Below are 27927 nucleotides of genomic sequence, written 5' to 3'. Positions count from 1 at the left end.
AGGAAGCCACCTTTTCCTCTTCCCGGACCGGGGTTTTTGGGCAGTGAGTGGCAGAGACCTGCCGCCGGCAGGCCAAGGCGCAGGACTGGGTCCGGGCGGCCCCGCCTGCCCGCCCCGCCTCCCTCCCGGGTCTCTGCCCTGCGCGCGGTTGCTGTGGCAACGCCGGACGCAGCTCGAGCAGTGGCTGCTGCGGCCTCCACCTCCTTCTCAAAGGCCTCCCCAGACCCCTGGCTCCGGCTCAGCTAGCGTCTCCGCCATGCCCCGGGGGTGGCGCGGGGGCCGGGTGAGCGCCCTGGAGGGCGGCCCGGAGGAAGAAGCGCCCCCGGCGGCGGCCGATGGGCCCTCGGCGCTGTGGGCGTCCCAGCTACAGCCGGAGGCGGCGGCCGGGCAGATTCTGCTTCGGGGCATCTTCAAGATCGGGAGGAGCAGCTGCGACGTGGTGCTGGGCGAGCGAGCCCTGAGGTGGTGGCCCATCCAACCCGAGCGCCCTGCGGGTGAGTGGTCCCGGCCCCTTCACCTGCAGCTGCGCCCCCACCCTCTCCTCCTCCCTCCACTTTCCGCCCCGGCGCTTCCCTGCGCTCCCCTCAAGCTCCTCGTCTCCCAGCGTCCCGACGCCCCCGCCCCCTCCTTCCCAATTGGGGAGAACCTTATCTACCCCCAGGGGCCTCGCGCTACCTGCTGCCTCTTGCCTGGCTTCCCGCCTCCGGGTGCGTTCCCTGGACTAAAGTCACACTGAGCTTCTGTTTTGCGACACAGAAAAAAAGAACTGAGCCCCAGAGAGGCGGTGTTTATTCTAGACTGCGGGAAGGTCCTCTCCTTCCCTCCAAATTGGAGTTTCAACCCATCAACTTCTGCCGGTACGCTGAAAGTATAAGCATTTTACAGAGTACACCAACACGTGGGTTCTGAATCCGCCTCTCATTTTGGTGACTTCTGAAATTTCAACCCCCTCCCCCCCCGCCCCCTCCTGCCTTGGGCTCTCTCTGGACTTCTCCATCCCTCACATTCCTTGCCATTGTCTACAATCAAGACTTCTACAGGCTTAGTCTAGAAACTGTTGATCTTTAATGTTAACTTTAAAATCCTCCTCATGCTGCTTACTTGCTTTCACCTTTTATTGACTTGAGTTATTTAGAAATGTTACAGTGCCATATTTACAATAGAACTATTTTCAAGTCTTAGTCTAGAGATGATTTCTCGAAAACCTTGGGATGTGACACTGTCTCTCCTAGCCAAATACCAACTTAAAATTGTCTTCCTGGGTTGGAAAACCAGCCACCCTGTACTAGTACTATAGAAACCTGTTACTGTTTTAAAGTTTCTTGCGCAAAAAGCTAACAAAATGCAGCTGACTAGTCAGGGACTCTGCCCTGGTTGAGTGTGAATTCTGCCTTTCCTGCATAGGCCATCCTTGCTCTCTTATACTTAAAGTGTTTTCAGGTGTTTTGAAAGCCAAGGTAGACTATCTTATTGAAGCTCAGAGTTAAAAGCTAGGGATATGGATGTAGAATTCTGTTAAGTTTTTAAGTCTGTTTGAATTTGGGAGGATATAGAAGTTATATAGAGTTTAGCATACAAGAGCCAACTTTACCTACAATGAAGGTGAAACACTACAGAATTAAAATGAGACATTGCTCAATGAGAGATCATACAGATTGGTGTTGCAGTGCCCATACACAAAAAAGGCAAATAATGACATGAGAAAGGAAATGTTTTAAATTGAGTGGTGATGGAGGAAAAGTATGCTTACTTAGTGTTCCTGGAAGTAGAATTTAAAAACTATAAAGGTTGGATTTTTTTTTGGTGTTTGTTTTTGTTTTTTTGTTTTTTTGGCTTTTTTCTTTTTTTTTTTTGGCTCTAAAACCCCTTTTCTTTCATCTAGGTGTATTACTTTTTTCTTAACACCTAGCATGCAAACCACTTTAGACCCTTAAAATTGGAAGTTCAGAATCCTAGCAGCTTCATAAGAACTTTTATTTGTAGAAGAAATGGATGTTTTACTTAGTAAACTGAGTGGGAGAAGAAAAGGTACTAAGAGATAAGTTTAAATGTGTGAAATAGTCTCTGATGTGGAATTAGTTTAGATGTGAGTGCTGAAAGACCAATGAAATTGGTCCAGATAATAGAGGAAGGGCAATATCAAGGTTACCATACTTGGGAGGCCGTGGTGTGGAAGGATGTAGTGGGGGAGACCATGTCCATTGCTCCTTGGTCAGTGACTGGCTGTTGCAGGAAAGGGTGGGATAGGGTGGGGTGACTGGGCATTATTAGATCATACATAGGAAATAGTTGCAAGACCACTCAGTTTTTAAACCTCACAGTGCCTTTGTAGTTTTTTAAAAGTAGATCTTATTTTTTAGAGCAGTTTTAGGTTCACTGGAAAAATGAGCAAAAGGTACAGAGATTTCCCATATGCCCTCTGCCCCTTACACATGCACAGCCTCCCCCATTATCCACATTGCTCACCAGAGTGGGACATTTGTTACAATTCATGAACCTACATGAACCCATCATTACCCAGAGTCCATAGTGTACATTAGGGTTCACTCTTGATGTTGTACTTTCTATGAGATTTGACAAATTTATAATGTGTGTCTTTGGGTTCTCCAGAGAAAGGGAACTTTGGCTATAGATTAGAGGAGATGTACTATGGGATTATGGAGGCATAGATTGACCAGGATGCCACCACTACAGTGTAAAGTATGTACGCAAAAGGGCATCATCTGTTCAGAAAATGTTGATTAACTGCAATGTTACCTACTGATCTTTCTATTGGAATTTTAATATCTGGCCATTTTAGTTGTGTAAATATACAATAAACATATGTTTTTTCATGGGAATATAAAGTAATTACCCAGTTAGCTGTGACCTAGAAAGGAACAAAATCCTGAAGAAAGGGGAGAGGGATCAGGTGAGTTCTCTGAGGCTAGACAAGTCTGGGTTATGGGACCCTGCCTAGGCAAAGCAGATTAAGAGTAGTGCCACAGTATGGGTATCCCCCAACATAGTGCCTGGAACTGGTGTCAAATTACGGGTGCACAGGAAAGGGGACATGGGCAGATGTATTAGACAAATCTGTGTGTTTTATAACTTAGCCCTTCACTTGTGCTGTTGATGGATCAGAGTTCAATGTTTTCAAAAGCATCACCAGTTGCCTGTTGGCATTGTTCTAAATCTCAGCCAAGAACAAACTTCTAGGCATATTTGCTTAGCGAGTAGTAAGCTTCTACTTGAAAGGTTCGATTAAAGCAGGAGATAGAAACATTTTTGTGCATCTCCAAAGCCGGCTCTGCTTCCTGTACTGTGTGACTGGGTGGGTCATGTTTTACCATAAAGGAACAGCTACTGGTGGGGAGAGTTAGGGATGGGTAAGATTAGGCTGTATTAAGCTCAAATTTTAATACAGTTATGAATGATCAATTTAGGAATTTCTGTGACAGGAATACCAAAATGCCCACAAATCTCTCTGCCTTTTCACACTGGAAACCTCACCATTTACTCACGGATAGCACTTTGATGTATGAAAAAATGGGATCTTTTGTAGGGTCCCTGCTCCAGCTGTCTGTAATCTCCTGCCTGGTGTGGGAACCTTTTCAGGAGTGGGAACCAAAGGACCTGCCATCTTGTCTCTGTGACTAACAGGACTATAATTGATTTGGGGCAAGTGATTTAACCCCACTTAGTTTCTTCACCTGCAGAATGAGACATTTACATTACAGTTGACCCTCGAACAACTTGACTTGGAACTGCACTTGACTTGGAACTGCACAGCTCTACTTACACATGTTTTTATTTTTTTATTTTTCTTTTGATAAATGCAGTACAGTAGTATAAATGTTAATCTTAAAAGCGGCTTTTTTCCTCTAGCTTACTTTATTGTAAGAATACAGTACCTAATACATTTAACATACAAAGTGTGTGGTAATTGATTATTCCTGTTATTGGGGAGACTGCTGTCAACAATAGGCTGTTGAGTTTTGGGCGAGTGAAGAGTTCTATGTGGATTTTTGACTGCACATGGGTCAGCACCCCTAATCCCTGCATTATTCAAGGGTCAAGTGTATATAATCATTGAAAACCATCACCTCTGAAGTTGCTTTTTATTTTTTATTTATTTTTAAAGATTTTATTTATTTGACAGAGACACAGCGAGAGAGGGATCCACAAGCAGGGGAAGGGCAGAGGGAGAAGCAGGCTTCCCGCTGAGCAGGAGCCTGATGTGGGGCTCGATCCCAGGACCCTGGGATCATGACCTGAGCCGAAGGCAGACACTTAATGACTGAGCCACCCAGGCGTCCCGAAGTTGCTTTTTAAAGAACATACCTATTTTCATAGACTTCAGGGGTTAGGACATCATAAATGAGTATCACTTCTGAAGGATCAGTGGGGTCAGCCATCCGGTGCCTGCAAAGGAGCTGTATTTTACAGTAGGAGCTACTCAACCCTGATGAATTTCTAGATAGAAGAAACACCTGGGGAAAAAACAGGCCCCTTCCTGCCCTTCTCCAGCTTCAGGGCATAGTGGCGAGAGGTGGACAGTCATCTCAGGCCCGGGCCTGTCTATGGAAAGGAAGAAACCATTTTCTGATGGAAAAATGTTGGTCGAGGCTAGTCATCAGCACGTTTTTTTTTTTTTTTTAAGATTTTATTTGACAGACACAGTGAGAGAGGGAACACAAGCAGGGGGAGTGGGAGAGGGAGAAGCAGGCTTCTTGCTGAACAGGGAGCCCCATGCGGGGCTCGATCCCAGGACCCTGGGATCGTGACCCGAGCGGAAGGTAGATGCTTAACCGACTGAGCCACCCAGGTGCCCCATCAGGACATTTTTTTTTATGATGGATAAAAAGACTAGCTTATCCTCGATTTCATTTATGATACCTTTTAAGCAAATTTCAGGGCAAGGATTTTATAATATTCAGATGCTAATCAGACATTATGTTTTAAATATGAAAATGAGAGTTTCAAATCTTATATAGGTTTAAAATTCTCTATTTTTCATGGACTTACTATTTCAGGTTACACAGTTTCATGATCTGTTTTACCAAAGGGTTATTCCTACCCCAACTCTGAGCTGAGTTGAATTAGAGTAGTAACCAGAAGATGTGAGAAAGCTGGGCTTCAAAATAAGGTCTTGAAAGTGTTTCTTTTATGAGCATTAAAATGATTAACTTTACATATATAAACATTTGCGGGAAACTTACCAGTGTGAAAGGTAATGTGGAAAAATGTGAAAATGAGAAAAAATAATTTAAAAATAAGAGTTAATAGTTGTTTGGGATTTAGCAGAGCTGGGTGCATTCTGAGTATTAATCTGCCTAAGCTGTTTGGGAACAGATGTACGTGAAACAGATCCCAGTCTTCTGTTGTGTACAGCCAAAGTGAGACATCTGTCGGTGGACCTTGTGGTCAGAAATAATGGAAGCAGGGGTTAAACCCCGAAATGACCTGTTGCGTGAATTATTGAAGGATTAATTACTCGGTAAAACATGCTTTGATTTATCAGTCTACATATTAAGAAAATACTTCTTTTAAAAAATGGTCAGTCTGTTCCTAAGATGTCAAATTTGAAGGAATTTAAAAAAGATGGGTATGAAAAATCAAGTTTACCAAGGAACTGCATGTACTGTTTATGAAATTTTTTAAATGCTTTGAAAGGTCTTTTTAACCTATTATAGAAATATTAAATAGTCTTATTGTATAAAAACTTCTTATTAAAGTAAGTTGGTCCACACAGAAAAGCAAATGTTGAGTGAATCTCTAAAGCATGACTGTTGAATTGAACTTTCTGTGTTGATGGGATATTCTGTGCCTGAACTGTCCAATACCATTGTCCCCGGCCCCACGTGCCTAGTATACCTGAAATGTGGCTAGTGTGCTTGAGTAACTGAATTTTTAATTTTAATTTAATTTTAATTAAAATTAATAGCTACAAATGGCTAGTGGTGATCACACTGGATAGTGGGGCTCTAATGCATCCATTGGATGCATCCATCCAATTGAAATTGTTGATTTCCTTTATTCCTAAAATATCAGTTTTAATATTTACTTCTATAGGAAAGTACAGTTTTCAAATCTTCATGAAGAACTGATATGGCCATACAACCTGAGCTGCCAATTTAGACCCAGCCACTGAGTCTAGAGACAGCAAAACCCTTTAACATATTTCGTGACTACAAAAAAAAAAAAAAACTTTTATTATTGCAAAGTAATGGGTTGATAGTAAAGTTGAAATCTTGTCTCTAAAAATGATTGTCTAAAAATGAATGTCTCTAAAAATGATTCCTCATGGTCGTTGTGATTTACTTGAACTGAGATTTGGCAAACTTAATCTGTTTCTTACTATGGAAAGAGTATATACTAAATAACTGTGCTAGCCTGTCTACCCCAAATCCCTGAGAGTCTCCATATTAATGTTATTCCTCAACCATGTGGCACCATCTGAAGGCAAGTGCTTCTAGAACCTTGATCTACTTTATGTCTCCCTTCCTTTTGCCCTCCTCCACATGGGGATCTTTGGGGCTAGACCTGGCACATAAATATCTTCCTAGAAGTGGGGAACAGTACTTGTGCTGCAGCCAAGGGACTTAAAGACTGAGATTCCAATGTCTGGATCAAGGTCAGTAAACCAGAGAGGTGGGTCCAGCTGGGACTGTGTGAAGCAGGAGGACCTGAAGTGAATTGCAGAGTCTAAACATGAAGCTAAAGAATCAAAGAGCCAGGGTAGTAGATAATGGGATTGATGGGTAGGTTGGATACACAGGAGGACGCGATTGCCTGGACTAGGCATTTTTGTCCTCTCTGTAATTTGGGAAAATGGACCATCCTTGTTTAAAGGGCTAGGGATGAAGTAGACATAATTCACTGTGATCTCAGTACTGCAATACTCATTCTGAACCTTATTGCCTATCCTGCTGAGCCTGTTACTTGACTAGGTCATGAGATTACATTTCAAATATTGACAAATCTACAAACATCAGTCCCCAACATGGGCTTCTAGAAGTCTTCCATATGACTGTATCCTGCCCAAATTTTAGAAGAACTGTGCCAAAGATGGGGGTGTAGTACATGCTGGGCAAGTGATATCTGGTTGTGTGTACAGAATGAGAAAAAGGAGGGGATTCTTAGTAGCCATGGCTCTTCATATGCTCTTAAGTTTTCCAAAATCAGTATGTGATGAGAGAGGTAAAAGGAAAAAGATAAGTGGAGTTTGAAGGGAATTAAATTGTATGCTAACTTCTGGCATGTGAACCAGAAGTTGAGGATTTCGGTGTGATAAATGGCTGAATTAGGAAGCAGGGAGGCAGGCAGGTATGCATACCAAAAAAAAAAAAAAATTGGCATACTGCTATGGACTTATGGTAAGCCTAGAGATAAGTCTAAAATAATATACCAGCTGGCATCAGGGAATTCTTACGTACATTCCAGGATTTTAATCAGAAAGTGTTCTAGAAACTACTGCTACACAACAGTGTCCAGTGTTTGACTGAAAACAATGAACGTTTATTGATGTTTACTCTGCCAAGTATCTTATCTTGTTTAATCTTCCCAGCAAGATTATGTAGTCTAGGTAAGATTTTTATCCCTAGGGCCCGGAGATGTTAAATAACTTGTCCAAGGTCATACTAGAAATGGAGTTCAAAGCCAAGCATTCTGACGGGTGAGCCCATACTGTGCCCTTAGGTTCTGCTGCTTCCTGGATCAAGCAAGAAGGAATTCTCCCTCATGCTGTCAGGAGTCTGTCTTGTGTGTGAGTGAGCATCATGGCCCAAACAAAAACAAAAAACCTTTAATACAGTAATATCATCGGACTTCTTTCAGACCTTTAAGACCATTCTACCATGGAAATCACATTCTTCTGGGGGTACTTCCGTTTCTGAGTACATGATGAAAGAGAACTGGGAATTTTTATAGTTAAAAAAAAAAAACCCAGTATTTTTATTACGGAAATCCTCAAACATAGCCAAATGTAGAAAGAATAATAGAAGCCTTCATATACAGTCCAGTGAAGGGAGAGGCTTTATGTAACACATTGGCCTTGAAATTGTTTAAACTCAGTCTTGTTTCATCTGTTCCCTGGCTCTTTCCCTTATTTCTCTAGAATAGTTGGAAGCAATTCCTAGACCTCATAGTTGCATCTGTAAACATCTCAGGGTGTATCTCTAGGAGATAAGGATTTAAAAAATAGGACAACATAATCACAAAACCACTATTCCAATTTAAAATAATCCCCTATATCCTTAAATATCCAGTCAGTGTTCATAGTCTCCTGATTGTTTCTCTTTAAATAGAAATCAACATGGGAAAATGAGGTCCATTTTGCAGTTGGTTGCTGGGTTTTTAATATTTTCTAATCCACGGATTCCTCTTTTCTTCCTTGGAATTTTTTTTTCCAGAAAAAATTGTCTGGCCTGTAAATTCCCATAGGAATATGAGAAGTTTATTGGGGGCAAGTGTCTGTGAAAGATAAAAGTAGGGGGAGACCGATCAGGAGGGATACCCTTGTGACTTTGAGGCTGATCTGACACCTGTAAAGGGGGGGGGATAAAGCAGGCAGGGACAGGGAAAGCGTCAGCCCATGATGCATGTCTGGTCAAGTCTTTGTTTACCTATGGTGAGATCTGGGGGAAAAGGCTGCCCATTAGGGATCTTGCCTTGGGCAGAAATGGCCAAACCTCAGCTGTGTTTAGTCATGGGAATAGTGTGCCCTCAGCAACAGAGTTGAGGTGGAGCCTGAAGGGACCAACAGCTGGAGGTCGTCAGCCAACTGCCTTCTTTGCAGCAGAAAGCAAAGTTCTTCCTCAAAGGGAGATGACAGCATCCATAGTGACCAATGAGGTTTATTACGATTGTTACGAACTTAGGTATTTAAACATATGAAATAGGTTTCAGTTTATAGCAATTCCAGTTCTTACTAATTCTCAAATTGTCCTAATCCTGGCTTTTTGGATGAATGGGAACCCCTCCAAGTTGACTTCTAAGTCCTTTTGACATTCCCTCAGCTGTCTCTGATGGTTTCCTTGCTTTCTGGAAGGGTATGTCATGCCTCCGACATGGCAACAACCTGATCATCAAGGATGCTTGGTTCCTTTTCTTGGGTAGTGGTACTTAGAGACCACAATTTGAGCACCAGTTGTGCTCATTGCCAATATTTCCCTTATGTGGGCCTGTTTTCCAGTTTTTTTTGTTTTGTTTTTTGGGTTTTTTTTTTTCTTTTCAGAAAACAGAGCCTAAGATAAGTCTAAAATAATATACCAGCTGGCATCAGGGAATTCCTATGTACATTCCAGGATTTTAATCAGAAACAGTGTTCTAGAAACTACCGCTACACAACAGTGTCCAGTGTTTGAATTTTTCTTCTAAAAAAGAAAATGCATCATGGAATTACACTTCCAGTTTAAGTTCAGGACTAAAAGGTTTTTGCTTTATCTCCTTTCTGCTATCCTTAAAATCCTGATTTTTAACTGCAACAATAACCTGGCTCACTTGCTTGATCTTATAACACCTGTAAATCACAGAATAATAACACCAATGTTACCATTAACAATATAATTTCTGAAAGCCATTTAAGATCATTCTATAACTTTTTGTTGTTGCTTTTAGAGTATATACCACTCAGGGCATATGCTGTGTGTAGTCAAATTACTGTGTTTTAAGGACACTTAAGATCATTCCTATCTGTGGTGGTCTATCCTCAACTCAATGCGCAGAATTATCTGTTTAATTTTGTTTTTAACTTTGGGCATTTTTATTTATTTTTTTAATATTTATTTATTTGACAGAGACACATCAAGAGAGGGAACACAAGCAGGGGGAGTGGGAGAGGGAGAAGCAGGGAGCCCGATGTGGGGCTCGATCCCAGGACCCTGGAATCAAGACCTGAGCTGAAGGCAGACTCTTAACCAACTGAGCTACCCAGGTGCCCTTGGGCATTTTTAAAAATCCAATTTTATTTTGTAATTATGTAAAAATATTTATAGAGTTCCAGAGTCAGACCTACTAAACAAACTATATTCTGGGAAGTGTAACTTTATTATCTGTGTCCTTTCTGCACTTTTTCTTCCTTCCTATTATAGGTAAGCTTATTTGTCTTTTCAAATTTTTGGTTTATTCATTTGTAAATATAAGCAAACGTGTGTGTGTGTATGTGTGTTTGTGTGTGTACAGGTTTGCTTATATGTATATATATTCTCCTTACCCAACCCCTACCTACTTTCTTAAATGCATGTTAGCCTACCATATTTTTTTCCACTTTGATTTCTTTTTAAATTAACAATATACCTGGCATATCAGTCTATAGTGAGAGTCCACATTTGCTTTTATATCTGCACAATAATCTGTGTACTTTGGTTTATTGAACCAGCTCTCCATTGAAGGATTTGGGTTGTTTTAGTCATTTTTGCTGCTGAAAACAGTGTTGTAGTGAAAAACCTTATGTGTCCTTTTGTATTTTTTTCAGTATATTTTTGGAATAAATTCCTAGAAATGGGATTGTTGACTCAAAGAATAAATACCTACGTAATTTTTAGTAGATTTTATTTTTAGAGCAGTTTTAGGTTCATAGCAAAATTAAGCAGAAGGTGCAAAGATTTCCCATGTACTCCCTGACTGCTTACATAGTTTTGCTCAGTATTTCCAAAGTACCTCCTAAAAATTGTACTATTTTGCCTTTTTATCATTGTATGAGGGCACCTGTTTCTGTGAAGTTTCTTTAAAAGAGTATATTGTCAAAGTTTTAAAAAATCTGATAGATGAGAAATTGTATTTTCCTATGGTTTTAATTTCTATTTTTCTCTTTAAATCATTCATGTTTTTAGCTTATTTCTCCCAACATAAGGGAGCACCTATTACATGCTGGGGGGCTCCAGAGATGCTGTAATCAATTTGACACAATTTCTGCTTCCAAGTATTCACAATCTGCAGGGAGACTTATCGGCAAAATTATTAGTGGTCTCTCTTATGTGCATTTGAGATATTACAGGGCATTATAAACATACATAGAAGTTATAACTTTTGGTTATAAAAGAGAAAATCATATATTGTTGGGATGGGAAGAGGAGGAGGTCAGGGAAAGCTATAAAGGGATGTGAGGGTAAATTTGAAAGTATGACTAGGAATTGGCAACACAAAGGAGTAAAAAAGACCGTTCTACAAAAACAATAATTTTGGGGAAAAAAATCTCAGGAGAGAATGCTTTGACCTATTTGGAAAATCAGCATAAGGTGTAAAGAGCGTGTATGTAAATGAGGGAGATGACAGCCCTTTGTGATAAGTCAATAGTTTGTATTGCCTTGAATATCATGCTAGGAAGTTGGTGTCTCACCGTAAGAGTGAAGTAAGGGGTGGCAAAGTCTGAATTCAGAGGATATCAAGTTTTTGGTTTTTTTAAAGCAAGTGAGTTTGGATTTTGAGAAGGCAGTCATGGAACCAGGATGGATTATAAATGGGCTCCACACTTAAGAGCCCATTTCAGTGGCTATGATACCAGAAGATCCAGGAGACAGTGTGTGGCAGGGAGGATGGAGAGGTGAAGCTAGATGAAGGGGTATTGTCAGAGAATTGGGAGGATGTGGGGCTTGAGGGAAGGGGAAGAAATAATGGTGATGCTGAGATTTTTAATGTGTATGATCGAATGGATAGTGTGGACACTGCTAAAATTCTCAGAACAGCAAAGTGAGAAAGTATCTTACTTGAAATGCATCGTACCATGCATCAAATATGCCAGTGACTAGCAAAATGTCCAAACAGAAAGGAAATTGAAAGCTTGAAAAATGCATAAGCTGGAGAAAGGACTCCTTAAGGACTGTAAGCTGAACCTTATTAAGCTTCGGATCTGTGTTTTTCATGAGCCTGGGCTGTCTCCTGTGTCCTGTTTCTTACTAGGTTGAGGCTACTTTAAGAAAAGAAATTAAAACTATTTTCAGGAAACATTAAATGTTGGAAATTTATGATCTTTGTACAGCCATAGTATTTAGGTATTACTGAAATTTTAAAAATCAATGGAATTATTTTAAACACATCAATTTTTAAATGTAGCAAAGAACTTTTTATATATCATTTTAAACTCAGAAAAAATTCATTTCCTGAAATCATTTGTCTAATACAAATAATATTCCAAATTAACCTTTTAAGTGTACTGAACATTACACATAATTCAAGGTATTTTTCTATGTCCATCTGTGCAGAATAAGATCAATAAAATTGAACAACTGTTGGCATGTATTGGTTTCCTTATTTTAGGCATGTTTTCATGTATTGAAAGTGTAAAGGGAAGATAGAATATGTTTTGTTTTCATTATATAGTTAGAAACACTTAAAATCTTGGATGTAATGCATTTTTAAAGTCCCATTCATAACCCACTTATGATTTATTTAAATACTTAGGGAAACTAAAAAATATAAACACATTTTTGTCATGGGATTTGATTTATAATAAGCTCTTGTTTCAAAAGTAGAAATTTTTCTCGAAAAATCGTATTTCCATTTTGTAAAATTTTAACATTTTTTGTATCTGGGGGGAAATGTCTTGGTAGTCTAGCTTCTGAATTAAAGACAAATCTTTTTCCAGGTTATTTGAATGTTTTACACTGGGGTCAAACCTACTCTGTCACTGGGCTTCCTGCCATGGAAATATCTTATGGGTGAACCTAATTTTACCCAAATCTTCTTGATACTTGGACACTTTGCTAGGTGCATGCCAGATTCCTTTTTCCATGCAGAAGCATTGGATGCAAAATATGTACATTGAAATTCTAACAGCTTTTTCAAATTTAACTTTCCTATAGTATAATGTGAATCTCAACAATTAGTATAAAAAGTTATGGAATGCCAGGGCGCCTGGGTGGCTCAGTCAGTTAAGCACTTGCCTTCGGCTCAGGTCATGATCCCAGGATCCTGGGATCAAGCCCTGCATCTTGCTCCCTGCTCAGCAGGGAGTCTGCTTCTCCCTCTCCCTCTGCTGCTCCCCCCTGCTTGTGCGCTCGCGTACGCTCTCTCTCTCTCTAATTAAAATCTTAAAAAAAAAAAAAGTTATAGAATGCCTTTTGGTTTTGACTTTTCAAAGATCTTTAGTCAATAACAATTAGCACCCTTTGTGTACACCATATACTTTGTAGTGATATGACTAGTTCCAAAGAACTATCCTAGAAGACCTCAGACTTCTGAGGTTGAAGCTGATAATACACTTACTAAATTATTTGCAGCTTTCCATTACAATAATGACCTAGCAGTTACCAGTTGCTTAAATACTGAATATAGGACACCAGGAACTGAAGAATTCCTGTTCATATCCTAAACTAATCAAGTATTACCATTAGCTTTTGAAAACAACAGCTATCTTCACCATTATTCTTAGGTAGCCTGAAGAAATCAGAAAACCCATGTCGGAGGCTCCTATAAAAACTTGAGTGTTCTTATTTGGTTAATATTCTGCCTTTATAAGAGTCTCCATAAAATCAGTTAAATGCAAACTCTGCAAATTCAACATACTGTCTATCATCTTCAGTTTACTGTTAAACAATACTATGCCCTGGATATAACCTGATTTTATTTTTTCACCGTAATGGAAGTACTGGTCATTATTGCTACCACTGATGCTCTTTTGTCTGCACATACTGTTGCAACATAATGTGTTGTGCATTTGATACGGATATTACCATATTGCCATAAGGAGCTGCTATTATTTTAGACACCAACTGATTCCAGGATAGTGTCAGATTTCTTTAACATATGCTTATGTTTTTGTACAAATGACCTCCAGAAACATCTGCTAGTTTTGTGGTGGTATCTACTGTTTCTTTTTTAGAATTTGACCTGTCAGTCACTTTCTAATGTGAAACTACAGTATTTCAGTAGAGTAGGCTCACTGGTTTTTTTATGCTGTTGATATTAATTAATAACCTCTATGGCATAACTCAGAAACTGAAGCTGCCTGTGCACATTATTTTAAAAATATCTCTTTTAACTTCTTTTGTCATTGATACTTTAAATTAGAAAAGAGCCCTCTTATGGATCCTTTAGGATCCAAAATTTGGGGTCCAAAATTGCTTTCTGATGGTTCTGAAATTACTCTTTGAGTTTTATGAAAGCGTGTAGCAGCTGTGGTCTATCACTGATCAGTTCATATCCTGTGCTGATTGCTAATCTTTCTTAGTACCTTCAATGGGTTTGGAAGGACAGGCAAAGGAAGAGGATGTGAAGTTTCTATGAAGTCATGATATTTTTGCTTTAGGATACTGGAAAAACTTCTAGAGAACATAAGCCATTGATTATATCCTAGGTGGGATCCCTTCTTGTACTCACTTTGGTATGACCCTGAACAAAAAGTAACGACCACACATTACCATTGTCTGGCATTTTCTTTTCTCCATTCCTTTGTTCTGTTTTTTTTTTTTTTTTTAAGACCTAGCTATTGATTCAAAGAAAGCAATATGACTGTATATTTATGGTATTTAAAACCTCAACACGAAAGAACAGTCTCTGAATAGCAATATTGGTCCATGTTTTCTGGAGGAAGATGTATAAAGATTTTTTTCCAACCCCATTTATTAGAGGACATTGTCAATAAAATTCTTACCTACACATTTTATACTAAATCTAATCCCAACAAAGTAAATATATATGAGATATAGTCCTAATCACAGTGTATGTGTATGGTGTGCAGATAATAGCTAGAACAGCTTTTATTTTCTACTCTCTTTTCCATGCATCAGCTGTTGGTCTCCTTCAGCCTCTAAGCATGTCCTCATTTACATCTCTGTGCTCATTCAGTCACCCTTGCTACTCTTAGGCTCTCTCTGTCCCTTGGGTGACTTATGTCATTAGGACAGCCTTCTGTCCCCTGCTTGCCATCCCTTGGCTGAAACTGAGTGGAGGCCCTTGCCAGTTACCTGAGGTGCTGGACCTGCTGTGGCTCAGCTTTGGTCTCTGGGAGGTCTGTGTGCATTCCACGCCAAAACTTGGTTCAGTGAGGGGTGACAGGATTACTGAAAGCTTTAGTTTCAGTGGTAAAACCAAGTGAAGCTGTGTTGAGTGACTAAGCAGCTTTCTTTTAGGCCTGAAATAGGAGAAGCAGGGGCCTCAGCGTCCCTCGAGAAAGAAGGATTTACCTCCACCTTCTGGGCCTAACACTCAACCATTTAAGTGGGCTAGTGGCCTGGACCCAACGGGTAGTATAATTCTCCCAAATTGTGGTTGAGTTTCCCTCTGGGTATGATGGGTGTAGGACCAACTAAGGGAAGTCTCCAGTGACTTTTCTTGCCTCTTGTAGAGCAGGCCATTTACTTTCAGTCATAGCTTCTAGGCCTCTGTCCCCCTTTCCCTATGCAAGACACTGGAGGAACCATAGGGATAGGGGATGTTCATGAAGAGTTTTCAGGTACTGGGTGTATCTGGAGTCCTATTTGAAGTAGAGAGACTACTTAGCGATTTTCTTTTAGATACTTATTACTGCCTACGCTTTTTGTTGTTAGTTTTTAGTGCAGGGAATTTTGTCTGTGGAGGGATGGAGGAGGGGAAACAGAATTAAACATATTTCCATTAACATTGTAGGGTGCCTGGTATGACATGAACAGGTGGGCCCGTAATTGTTTACCTGATGCTCTTTTTAAGAAGTCATTTATATCATGGGAAATTGAAGAATAGCAAAATTAATTTGTTGGGGTGGCTGGGTGGCTCAGATGGTTAAGCGTCTGCCTTCGGCTCAGGTCATGATCCCAGGGTCCTGGGATCGAGCCCCACATTGGGCTCCTGGCTCAGCGGGGAGCCTGCTTCTCCCTCTCCCTCTGCCTCTCTCCCTGCTCATGCTCTCTCTCTCTGTGTATCTTTGTGTCTCAAATGAATAAATAAAATCTTTGGAAAAAAAATTAATTTGTTGATTGCATTCTTTAGGAAACCTTGCATGCACGTTTGCTAGAGAAACAAGGGGTTTCTCCCTTAAAGGACAAGGCTTTGTTTTGTTTTTAATAAGACACACTCTTTATAATTAAAACAAAATCCTAGAGTTAAGGGATTACTGTCTTAAATAATTGGATTTCTTTCATTTGTTTCCCTGATCCGCATATATGAGAATAAATCTAATGGTGTCTTTGGATAATACATATTTCCAGATTAAATACTTCTCTTAACCACCGAATTTTATTAACGCCTCTTAAAGTTTACAGATGACATAGAAAATAATGTAAGGTCAGGAACTTATTTTAGATTTGGGAAGGACACAGATACAGAAACTGGTTAAGAACAACAGAAGCTGTGGAAACACTTTTGAAAAATGATGTATTGATCTTTGCAATAAATTATTCAAATATAGACTCATTGTTTGCATAATTTTCTTTAACCCTGCCCTTAAAATAGTAAATTTAGTATTATATATTATTTCAGATAAATGCTTTTCTAGAATGGTATTTTAATATCTGAAGGTGGTTTAGCTTAAAATGGTTAAGGTTTAAGTGATCTAGGGGAAAAGCAAAATGTAAGTGTCCAGCAGTTATTACTTTAGAAAAATTCACAGAATAAGCTCTGTTCCCCTCTCTCTCCTCTTTTTTTGGTCTTCCATACCCCAGAGCCCTTTTCTAAGACTCTTAAATCTTGTGTGAGCCTGGGAGAGGACAAACATTAGGGTGAGAAGGGGGAGTATTTTGCTTGAGGCAAAGTATTCCTCCATATGGGACCTTCTTAAAGCCCTCCCTTCAGCCCCTTAAATCAGAATTTGAGCTCCCCGGGAGGAGGCTGTCTTGGGGCAGCAGTAACAGGGGGCGGGGGGAGTGAGGTGTAGAGGTAGATGAAGGGCCAGTTCTCTAGTTGGCTTTGATGAACCTTTTCAAACTGGCCGGTTTCTCTACTTAATTGTGGGTCAGTCTTGACCCTACCTTTCCAGGCTTAGTTCTAGTGGGAGCAAAATATCAAGGACTTTTGGAAGATTTTTCTGTTTGATGCTGCAGAAAGGCAACATGAGAAATAATTGTTAATGGTACTTTCAAATCTTACACAAATTTCTCCGTTAACTTCACCTGTCCTCTCTGGGCCAGATTGTATCACTTGCTATTCTAAGTAATTGTCACCTAAAATAATTTAGTGTCTTCTCAGTATAAGTCTAACATGCTAACTAATGATAAACTAGGCAATTAAAGCTTTTTCTCCTTTTGGCATTAAATATTCTTCAGGGTTCCCACCTGGACATACTGGAATATAGAAGGGAAAAAAGATGTATGATTAGTTTCTCTGCCATATTTTGCTTGATATGGTGATGAGATGAGACAAAAGGTCACCCAGCGTGTGGTATTTTGTTAAGGCAGCCCCAGCAGACCAACACACCGTCCTTCCTTAAGTTTTCATTTCTTCATTTTCCCTTTGCCCTCATGTGGCCTGCCTTCTGAGCACACAGGGAGAAAGAGCTCTGTTTCTTCCCCTTCTTATAAGGATACCAGTTGTATCAGGTTAGGATACCACCCTTATGACCTAATATAACCTTAAGTACTCATTAAAGGCCCTGTCTTCAAATATAGTTACTCTGGGGGATTAGGGCTTCATCGTATGAATTTTGGGGTGGGGGGGGCACAATTCAGTCCATAACAGGTGGATTTATTTACTCGTTTAGCTAAATCTTTTGCAGTCCTGAAGGTAGATTTTATCCCCTCTCCTCTAAATTTCTGTTACCAGTGTGATGTATTTTTTTGTTTCTTTTTGATTTTTAATATAATGGTTAATGTACGGTTACTTACTTTCACATTATATATAGTAAGAAATAATAATTGTTAGGAGTGTTGACCATGTGAAAATGGCTTGGAAAGACGTGTTATTTCTTTTATTTTTAAGTAGGTTTCCTCCACTCTAAATCTCTATGAACTCGGGCAATCTAATCAGTCTAAATGCAGCCTAAACAGTAATCTTTTAGTTATATTATAGCAGCTCTCAAAAGATAGTGAAATACATTTGAGTACCACGAACATGGTCATGAGTTTGCTTGACCTCCTGAACTTTTCTGAAAGTGTGATGAACTCCTAACTTCAGTTTTTTGTCAGTGATTGCAAATGTTTGGTGAGAGATGACTGTGTCTGATTTGTTTTCCTCATGTTCAGGGTTCATTTCAGGTTTGGTCCTGAAATCAGTGTTTTCCATCTTTGTATCTTTCTGGAAAATCTTGCTAATGAACAATTATCTTGCACATGGAAAAGTTCTCAGGATTATCAGATTGTTGGGCAACCCTACAAGGCCATGCAGAGAAGTGATTTGGGTCAATATTGCTCTGCTTTCTTCAAGTCTGAACAATTCACTTCTGTGGTGCAATTAAAATACTGACCTACATTTGAAAGTGCAACACTGTCCTATCTGTTATCTAAATCCATTGTGCTATTAAAGGGTGAAATACAGAAAGGAGGTCACCGGTTATTATTTTTTCTTCTGTCCTTGGTTACGGGTTGCTTTGGTTGATATTGTTAGATGGTCTGCTTCTGAAAGATAACCAAAGTAGAAAATTCACTAAAATTTCTATATGAAATCATAATAAAGATAACTCAGGATTATTGAATAATATTAAAAATGCTACAGCCATATTAAAATCTATCTAAGGACCAAAATGAGTTAATTCTATTTGGAAATATTTAAATTAGAATTAGCTTTTTCTTTTGATAAATACTGCCTAAAAAAACTCTTCTGTATATTTAAGCTTTTTATACTTGAATCGTTCTCCCTAAGGTTGGCATACAAGCGTGTCCCTTACTTTGGTTTGGTAAGGCTCTGAACATGCAAAGTGACAGATGTTATACCCAGCATAATTATATGTATCCTGGAAACACATCTTTATGGAGTGGAATTAGTTCTTGGGAAAACAAAAATTTGGCAAACAAAGGGCATTAAATTGCTGATCTCAGCAGTAATTACCTGGGATAGATTATAATAATCTTGTGTAGGTGGTAACAGCATCCATGCATTTGAGAAATAATGTAATTCTAAAATACATTAAAAGGAAAATGAACTTGTGAAAACTGTAGCTCATCTATCCCTTTAAAGAGCAGAAAAAGCCCTCAATTCATTCTTCTTTCCTTCCTTCCTTCCTTCCTTCCATTTTTGAAAGTTCTTGCATCTCTTTAAGAAAGATTTCCGGTATTCCAAGTCCTGATAATACTGGTTTTTGACCGTGTCTCTGTAAAGTTACTGCCTTTTTTTTTTTTAATGCCCACTGAAAATAGACCATTTTAAATAAATAAATTGATCCCTAATCTTCAAGCATCCAAGTAACTCTCTGAAACAAACTGGGCGCTGTAAGATCCATAGTTATTTGAACCAACAACCATACTGAAGCAGTGGTTTCTATAATTTTGGTCTCTTCATTCCAAGGGCATCTTAAAGCACCCGCTCTTCCCTCCCCCAATAGATAAAGCAAAGCAGAGCTACTTAGGTCCATGTTATGGAAGGTCTAGAATTATCTGAAGGTCAGTTCGAGAACTGCATCAAATATTTCTTAAATAGGCAGATACAAAGTTGTTGAGGTCCTTAAAAAAACTTCAGAGGTTGTTTGTGTTGGTTTTTGATCTGAAGCTTTATAAAATAAGGGTTTGTCAATAGTTGTGGTTTAAATAGCCAGTTAGCACCAAGATCATCTAAATGCAGTGTTGTTTACTTTTATCCCCCACCAAAAGATTTTGAACACAAATCTTTAGGACAAGACCTACTTTGAGAACGTTCTGAAATAATTATGCTATGGATCTTGTGTATCTCAGATGATGGGCATGTATTTTGTTGTTACTGATGATCATTTAGATACGCCGTCACCTAACCTCAAATTTTTAGCAACTCCTTCACCTGTAAACTGTTGCTATGGCATCATTTTCACATCTGTTGAGAAGCTGAAATGGGGATTAAGGAAAATTTCAGCTATTTCAGGGCTGGTGTGCTCTCAAGTCTAGCATTTCTTTCTAGTCCTAGAGTGTGTGAAGGTTTTCTTCCTCAGCCCAGTCTGTGTGTTTCCATAACAAAATCCAGGATCCAAAGAAGAACCACAAGATGATGAAACCAGGTGATTGTGATCAAATTTCGGTTCCATACTCTGTCTACGTACTCATTAGTGTTTCTCAAAAACTCTGTCATCCCATCCTAACCCATCCTACAGAGGCATTGAGGAGGAACTTTGAGAGTGGGGCACATAAGCCCTCTCAGGATGGATACATACTGAACCTGATACATTTCTCAAAGTATTTGGGGAAAATACTTGCGCCTAACTAGGATTAGTGGGAGTAGTGGTAGCCTGCAAATCAACTTCCAGTGATTTTCATTTCTTACTATTATTTCTAATATAGCTGTCCGTTATTTTCTATACTCTCAATTCCTACTTTTCTCCTTCTAACCTATTCAATAAATGCCTCAGTAGACCCTTTGACCGAGGGAGGTTTCCTAGTCTGCTTTGGGGAAGGCACTCATGATGCTCCCGGCTAATAGGAGCTACCTTTGTAAACTCGAAATAAGGCCACAGCATTTTTGTATTCTAAGTGTAAGGTAGAGTCCTACTAAAATCATTCCTGCCTAGTATCATCTGTCACACATGCTGCTTTTTCTGGTTTATCTAATTCAGGTATTGGTGTGGTGATTGCAAATGGTTTGTTGAATTATTTCAGGTAATAATAGCCAACACTTGTATAGGACATTGTATGTGCCAGGAACTGCTCCCAGCATCTTACTAACTAGTGAATCTTCAAAACAACTCTGCGAGGGTAGAGGCTATTATCACTTGAATTTTCTAGATGAGAAAACAGAAGAGGAAGACTTTAAGTAATTTCTCTACTACTTTAAGTAATTTCTACTACTATAGGTAGTAACAGGCAGATCCTGGATTCCAGCCCCTTTCAGAAGAGGTTATCTCTGCTGCTTCTCTTTGGTACCATTTTTTTTTTTTTTTTTAAGTACGCTCCACACCCAGAGTGGAGCCCAATGTGGGGCTGAAACTCCCGACCCTGAGATCAGGACCTGAGCCAAAATCAAGAGTTGGATGCCCAACCGACTGAGCCACCCAGGCGCCCCTCGTACCTTTTTCTTCATAGAACCTGAAGTGCTGCTTTTAACACTTGAGGTTTCAGAGAGACAGCAAAAGATACACTGAAATGTGAACCCGTTCTATGGAATGAATGTATCTTCTTGAAGCCTAATTATAAAGCATTATAAAGCAATAATAATACTGTTGTAATTACAGTATGGTTCTTTACAAGTCCTTCTAGCTTATAGAACAAAAGGAAAGAATATGAGCTTTAAAGTCCGGTCTTAGGTTACAATTAAGGTTCTGCCATTTACATCTGTAATAAGCCCCTTTCGCCTCTCTGAGGATCTGTTTGGTATTCTCTAAAATCAAGAATTAGGGATGCCTGTCTTTTTTAAATTCTCACCGTAACCTGAAAATAATTTATAGTCAAATGAGATGGAGTGTCTGAGTGAGTGCCTAGCTTGGCAGGCACCTGACCGTGATTTCCATCCCCGGGGTTTCTGTGCCTTGCGAGTTGCCGTAAGAACTGCTCGCTTCCTTGCACGGCACTAGCACCTCAGAGGAAGGTACGTATAGTGAGATAATTTGGCAAAGAAGGAGAAGTCTTATTCCGTAGTGTTAACATTATACCTACTGAGAATTTGGGAAATAGCTGATACTCTGAATACAGTATTTTCTTGTCCATCATTCTTAGCTGCCTAATAGAAATTAATGAAAAACAGAAATATGGAATGGAGAGCTAATTTTAGGCAATGTAAAAGCTACAGATTTTAAATGGTTTTTTTTTTTTTCTGATTATATGTGTAAATGGCACTCAGTGTAGAAATTCAGTGAATGAAGACTATATAGAACAAAATATAAATAAAAGCATGTTTCTCAGAGGGCAATTGAGTTCTAATTTTACCTTTTAATGCAGACTATTTTTGAAGAGGCCTATAGAGAACATGAATGAATCTGAATCTCTGTTGAAAAGCTACTCTAGGTGGAAAACTAGAATGATGAATAGAGAGACGGATTGGGTGGTTGTTTCTTAAAATCTCCAGTGGGTCTCAGTGTCCTTTTGTGAAACAGTAATTTGGGAATAATCTGGTGAAGTTCCACACAATGGTTAGCTACCCAGTGTGCTTTCATTCCCCACAATACAGGGAAAGAGCCATATCTAATCATCTTTCAATCACTATTTCATTCAGAAAACACCTGGCATATAGTAGCTACTCAAAATTTGAAACTAAATAGATTATTGATGGATAATACATTTGTTTCTATAATTTATAAAGCGATACGGTCTTCAGAATACTAGGAAAAGTGCTAGCTCTAAGAACAGTTCTGCAAAGTGAGAAATCCAGTTACTCTAATATCCCATTCTCTGTTGGAATCTAGGGAAAATAAAATGGCTCCCAGCTACTGAGGTTTCCCTATGCACCTGGAAGTCCCTAACGTAAAGGGAGGGGCTCAATACTGGCCCTTTGCTGAAAATCAGAGGGAGGCCTCGGTGGTAGTAAGACCAGGAGACTCCTCTCTGCCTCCTTTTTCCTTTTTCCTGTAAGGATTTCAGCTCTCAACCCTCAAAAACTTAACTTTTTAACGTGGTTGGAACAAAAAGTATGAGAAGGTATCTAGGGCTCCTTTCTGAAATATTTTAGGGGATGTATTTACTTTGTTAGGTTTATTAGAAGTGTTGATTCTCAGTAGGGTTAATAGGTGGACAATGTGTTTGGGTGATGTGAGAGAATAGGAGAAGCCAGATCCTTTTGTTAGAGCAACGCCTGGAGCCATGGTTGACCAGGCCTGTCGTCTTATACAGTTGGGCATGTGGTATCTGGTGGGGCTGTGGCTCTCTTTCCTTGTGTGCCCTCCAGACCTCTTTTTGTTCATGTTACTGTACTACTTTGGTTTTCTTGATTTTTTTTTTTTTTTTTAAACTTTATATCACTATTCACTTAGACTTCTGCAGTTTCATTGTTTTCCTTTTTCTCTTACTCCTCACTGTTTTCCATTTTGAACATTTAGAGACCCATCAAGAAAAGTAAAATAACAGGAAAGGAAAGTTAAGCACCAGTAAAATGAAATATTATAATAGTAACTAACCATGCTATTGAGAGCGACTGAAGGATGGGTTTCTGGAGTTGTACTGTTAGAATTTAAGCTTTGTCACTTCCTCTGTGTGTGTGTGTGTATGTGACTGGTGCAAGTGATTAAACTCTCAGCTTATCTCCCTCCCCCTTCCTCTGTAAAATGGGATATAATAATAGCACCTAGCTTACAGTGCTGTAAGGTTTCAGTAATAGAGTAAATGTAAGCTTCTTGGCACTAGCCTAGAATGAAATTTATCTATTAATATTTATTAAATAACTATTAAAGCATTTAGAGCTGAAAGAAACATTAGATTATTTGTCATCTTCCTTACTGCAGGGTAAGTTCCTGCCTTTTTAAATTTTTTTTATTTTTTACCACTGTTTAACACCTAGAATAGTGTTATCCAACAAATAAGGACCGAATAAATATTTGTTGAATGAATAAATTAATCTGTTCCCATCGCCTTATTTTAGGAATGAGCTATCAAGCTCAAAAGTTAACGGATTAGCCTCAAGATATGTGACCAAGCTAGAGCTAAAATTAAGGTCTCCTAACTCCCATGCCAATGTCCTTTCTGGGAAGACTGCCATTTTCTCAATATTTATTTTGTGTGATAAATTCATAGGAAACTGCACAATAGTATGAGGATGAGCTTTGATAATCAGATGTGCTTAGAATCAAAATCTAGCATTTTCATTAAATCATTAGCACACTAATCTTAATTTGCACATCTTCATCTATAAAGTGAGATAATTTCTACCTTTCAGAACTATTATGAGGATTAATTAAGATAATCCACATAGAGTACTTGGTCCCATTTCTTTGGCCTTTCCCACAACCCCTCATTTATTAGTCTAGACTAATTATACATTTACAGTCTCCACTTTGTTTCTCATTCTTTCTTTAATCTTCTATGATCAGGCTTTTGACTCCCATCACCCTACAGCTCACTTGTCAAAGTCAGGATTCATCTGTTTTGACCTATGGGCACAGTTTTAAAATACCACAATGTGCTCTTCAATACAACTTTCTCCACTTACTTTCTAGGATGTCACTCTTTTGGTTCTCTCCTGTCCCACTGACCTTCTCCTTCTCAGTTTCCTTTCTTAGTTGTCCTCATTTTCCCCTGTCTGTCCTCTGACTTCTTGTCTTTCATTCTCTCTCTGGTTCAACCTCCTCAAGTTGGTGGCTTCTAATACTATCTAAATGCTGATGACCTTCAAATTTATATCTTTAGTCCAGACATCTCAGAATTCCAGATTTATAAACCTTACTGCCCACTTAGCTGTCAACGTAGAGTTCTAATAGATTTCACAAACTTAGCATATTCTAAAATAAACTCCAATTTCGTCCTAAAACCTACTATGCACTTCCTGTGGGTCTTCCCATCTTAGTATATGAAGACTTCATCCTTCTAGTTGCCCAAGCCCAAAACACTTGGAAATGTGCTAGATTCTACTCTTTCTCTCTCTGCATCTAGTCTATCAACAAATCTGGTGACCTTTCCTGAAACAAATCCAAAGTTGAGCAGCATCACTGCCACTGTGTTAGTATGAAACATCATTTCTGACGTGGAGTATTGTTACTTACTGTTCCCTTTGCTCAGAGACCTATGGAACCAGCTAGGTCTTAAAATTCAGATGTTTACTTATTTTATTTTTTATTTATTTTTTTAAAAAATATTTATTTGACAGACAGAGCACAAGCAGGGGGAGCTGCAAGCAGAAGGAAAGGGAGAAGCAGACCCCCTCCCCCCGCCACAGAGCAGGGAACCTGACACGGGGCTCGATCCCAGGACCCTGAGATCATGACCTGAGCCGAAGGCAGCCGCTTAACTGACTGAGCCACCCAGGTGCCCTTCAGATGTTTACTAATTTTAGAAAGCTAATGTGGGGCATATATTATATGTGTATGTAACAGCATAATGAGCCTCAGTAGCATCCCATAATCAAATATTAATATTTCTGAATGAAACATGAAGAATATCCAAGCTAAGTGGGATAAATAAAGACTTAAAATCTCATTGTCAGTTTGGCTTTAGTTTTGCTACAAAATGAGGTCAGCTCAGGTTTTGCTCCCAAATGATTTAAGAAAAAATGTGCAATTTTCAGAGCTTTGGGGATTTTGCAATTGCAAATGAGAGATTCTAAACCTATATCTACATGGCTTGTTCCCTTATATTTTTTTCTGATCTTTATTCAGTGATTATTTATTGAGTGGTCAGGGAAGATCTCTTTGTAGAACCAGTCTAGCATGTAGAAAGTGTCCAGTTAACAATTATTGAAGGAAGGAATGAAGCTTAAATCCTTTTTTGCTCAAATATGTGCTATTTAGAAGAGTGTGTTTAAGAATAACCAATTTAAGAATAACCATTGTCAAAAACAAAATATTATTTGATTAGTGATAGTTCAAACACATTAATATTCAGAATATCAGAAATTCTTAATGGGGATGAGTCATCTGCGGACACAAAGCCCATTATCTACTCTAGTGCTGGGTAGCCTAATCGGTTGGAACCTGTTTCATTGATCTGTTATTGATTTGGCATGTAACTTGAAACCCCTTTTTAGGATAACTCGATCCTTTTCTGATCACCCTGTGTCTTAGAGTATTTCAAGTAACTGATCAAGGATATTGCCACTATTTTAATCTAATTAAAATGGAAAAATTTAATATTTCTATCCATTTTAAGTATCACTTATAAAATTGAAAATACAAGTGAATAATTCTTATTAAAACCACCTGAAATTTTAATATCCTTTATATGCCTTATATAAAGGAACTTATTTCTCTCTAAAGAAAATGTAATAAAAGTGCTGTCGTGTTATTTGTCTTAGTTTTGGTTGGATATCCACAGGAGACAGTTAGGTATGAGTAGAATTATTGGAGTACTACTTTTCCCAGTGGTACTCCAGCAGGAAAGATTTTATATACTTTTAGAAAAGAATCGTTTTTCTCTTCTTTTGTGCTTTGAGACCATAATTTTATTTAAGTTGCTAATCTGTTTTTGGAGGCTACATAATAAATTGTTTAACATTTACAGTCAATCAGATTTATAATTTGTATGACTTTTTCAGAGCATTGGAAAAATTGAATGTAAGAAAATGAGAAAACGGAAATGTTATTGGAGTTCTACTGTATTTTAAAAAGTTGGCCCCCTGATCTACAGACTGAAATCATTCTTCAGTTATGAATTTTTATTGCTTTTCTCTCCCGGACTAGATAGAGCAGATGTGATTTTATTTTTTATTTCACATTATGGGGAGTGCTTTCTTTGGGTTTTATGGAGGGGATTTTATTTATTGTAGTGATACTCAAGTAGCATAAGAAAATGCTATTTTAAATACAAGCGGCAATTTCCTTGCAGCCTTAATCTTAGCAAACACACCTTTAGGCAGTCCGTATTTTTGAAGGTCTTTCTTGGATCACAGTGGCTTCTATTCAGCAGTGCTAGTAAGTGAAATGAACACGGATGCCGTTTCTGCCACACAGGCACAGGTGGACATCTTGGTAGCAAGCCTCATGTGGTGTGACACATGGCACCACCCAACATGGGGGCAGAGAGCGTGCGGCTTGAGCTAGGAGTCCTTTTATGGATACTTTGTTGTAGATTTGTGCTTTTTCTATGGGACAGCCATTATTCAAGACATTTACATGGTACGGTGTTTTCTACTAAATGTTTGTTATTTCTTAAAACCGTCCGGCCCTGACTAGCACAACCTCTTCGGGAGCCAACGTTCCTGCACCCCGCCCCTTGCTGTCTCTATAAATGATATTTTTGACTCTGTCCTTTATAATGTTGGCACCCTGTGCATATTAGATGTAATCAGGGCTGAAAGGAAACTTGAATCCATCTGGAAGCAATAAACTTTTCTGAAAGACTGCACAGTGCTGTTTAATCCTGTGACTTCTCACTGTGAGTGAAATTGAGGTTTGATGCAGTTGTGTCACATCGTATTGGTATCAAATTTATCTTCCTAAAAAAAACCTGACAGTAGTAGGACAGCGCAGAGGAGAGGCCTTGCTGTAATCCCGTAAGCTGTTTTGCTTTGATTACATGTTGTATCGTGTAGCTAAATATATAACATGCTTGATCTAGAATGTTTTTCTCCAAAATTTTTACACTCTCAGGTAGCAATTTCTTTTACCTTTAATTTTGCCTTTTTATGGTCATACTATCTGGTAGAAAATATAGTAGGAGGAAATGCATGGAGGAGAAACTATTTTAAAACTCTTTAATTAGGAACACATTTGCATTAAATACTATAGATGTAGAACACCGAGGTCAAACATTGAGCTTGTTTGCCTATTGGACTCTGAATCACTTTTAAGATTTTTCAGGAAAAAAAAATTAACTTCTAACTTCTACTCCAAAATAGTTTAAAAATTTTTTTACTTCAAGTATCGGGTAGAGGATCATATTTTGTGTGAATAGAAGCCTAGGTGGTATCTACTGACTAGCATGATTTATAGTGTTTGTGTGTGTGTTTACTAAGACTTAAACTTGTTCTTTACATTTTGCTTACATCCAACTGAAAATAAATGAGGAAATCTGACTACATTTTATAGGTAATTTCATTGTAATTTTTTTTTTCTTAGTGAATCAATTCTCGCTGGATTTACTTAGCCAAAGTTTCTGAATGCCAAAAACAAAACAGAAACCAAATATGTTTATCAACTATTTGCTTTTGATGGTGAAAATGAAATAAAGGCCATATCCCCCATGTGCCTAGCATATTAAAAATAAACATGAACTTTGTCTTGAAAATTAGTTGGTATTTTTAATAAAACCATGATAAGCTATATTAAAATTGGGTATCACTTTTCCTTTGTCTCCACTGAATCTAGGGCCTACAAATCCTTATCAAATGAATAAATGTTTACCAATA

At 38.7% G+C, this 27927-nt stretch overlaps 1 protein-coding gene across 1 annotated transcript in view; it reads left to right on the top strand.

Annotated features, from left to right (window-relative positions):
* Positions 1–213: 213 nt before the first annotated feature.
* The window catches only part of CERKL (CERK like autophagy regulator), a 108812-nt gene continuing 81098 nt past the window's right edge, over positions 214–27927 (top strand). The window contains exon 1 of the mRNA XM_036107916.2: positions 214–494. Coding sequence (XP_035963809.2) covers positions 257–494 — 238 coding nt within the window. The 5' untranslated portion in view covers positions 214–256. The remainder of the gene's footprint in view (positions 495–27927) is intronic.

This window comes from Halichoerus grypus, chromosome 4 (genome assembly GCF_964656455.1).
Source record: "Halichoerus grypus chromosome 4, mHalGry1.hap1.1, whole genome shotgun sequence".
Taxonomy (NCBI): Eukaryota; Metazoa; Chordata; class Mammalia; order Carnivora; family Phocidae; genus Halichoerus; species Halichoerus grypus.
Note: the sequence above shows the minus strand (reverse complement) of the source record. Positions and strands in the feature narration are given on the sequence as shown.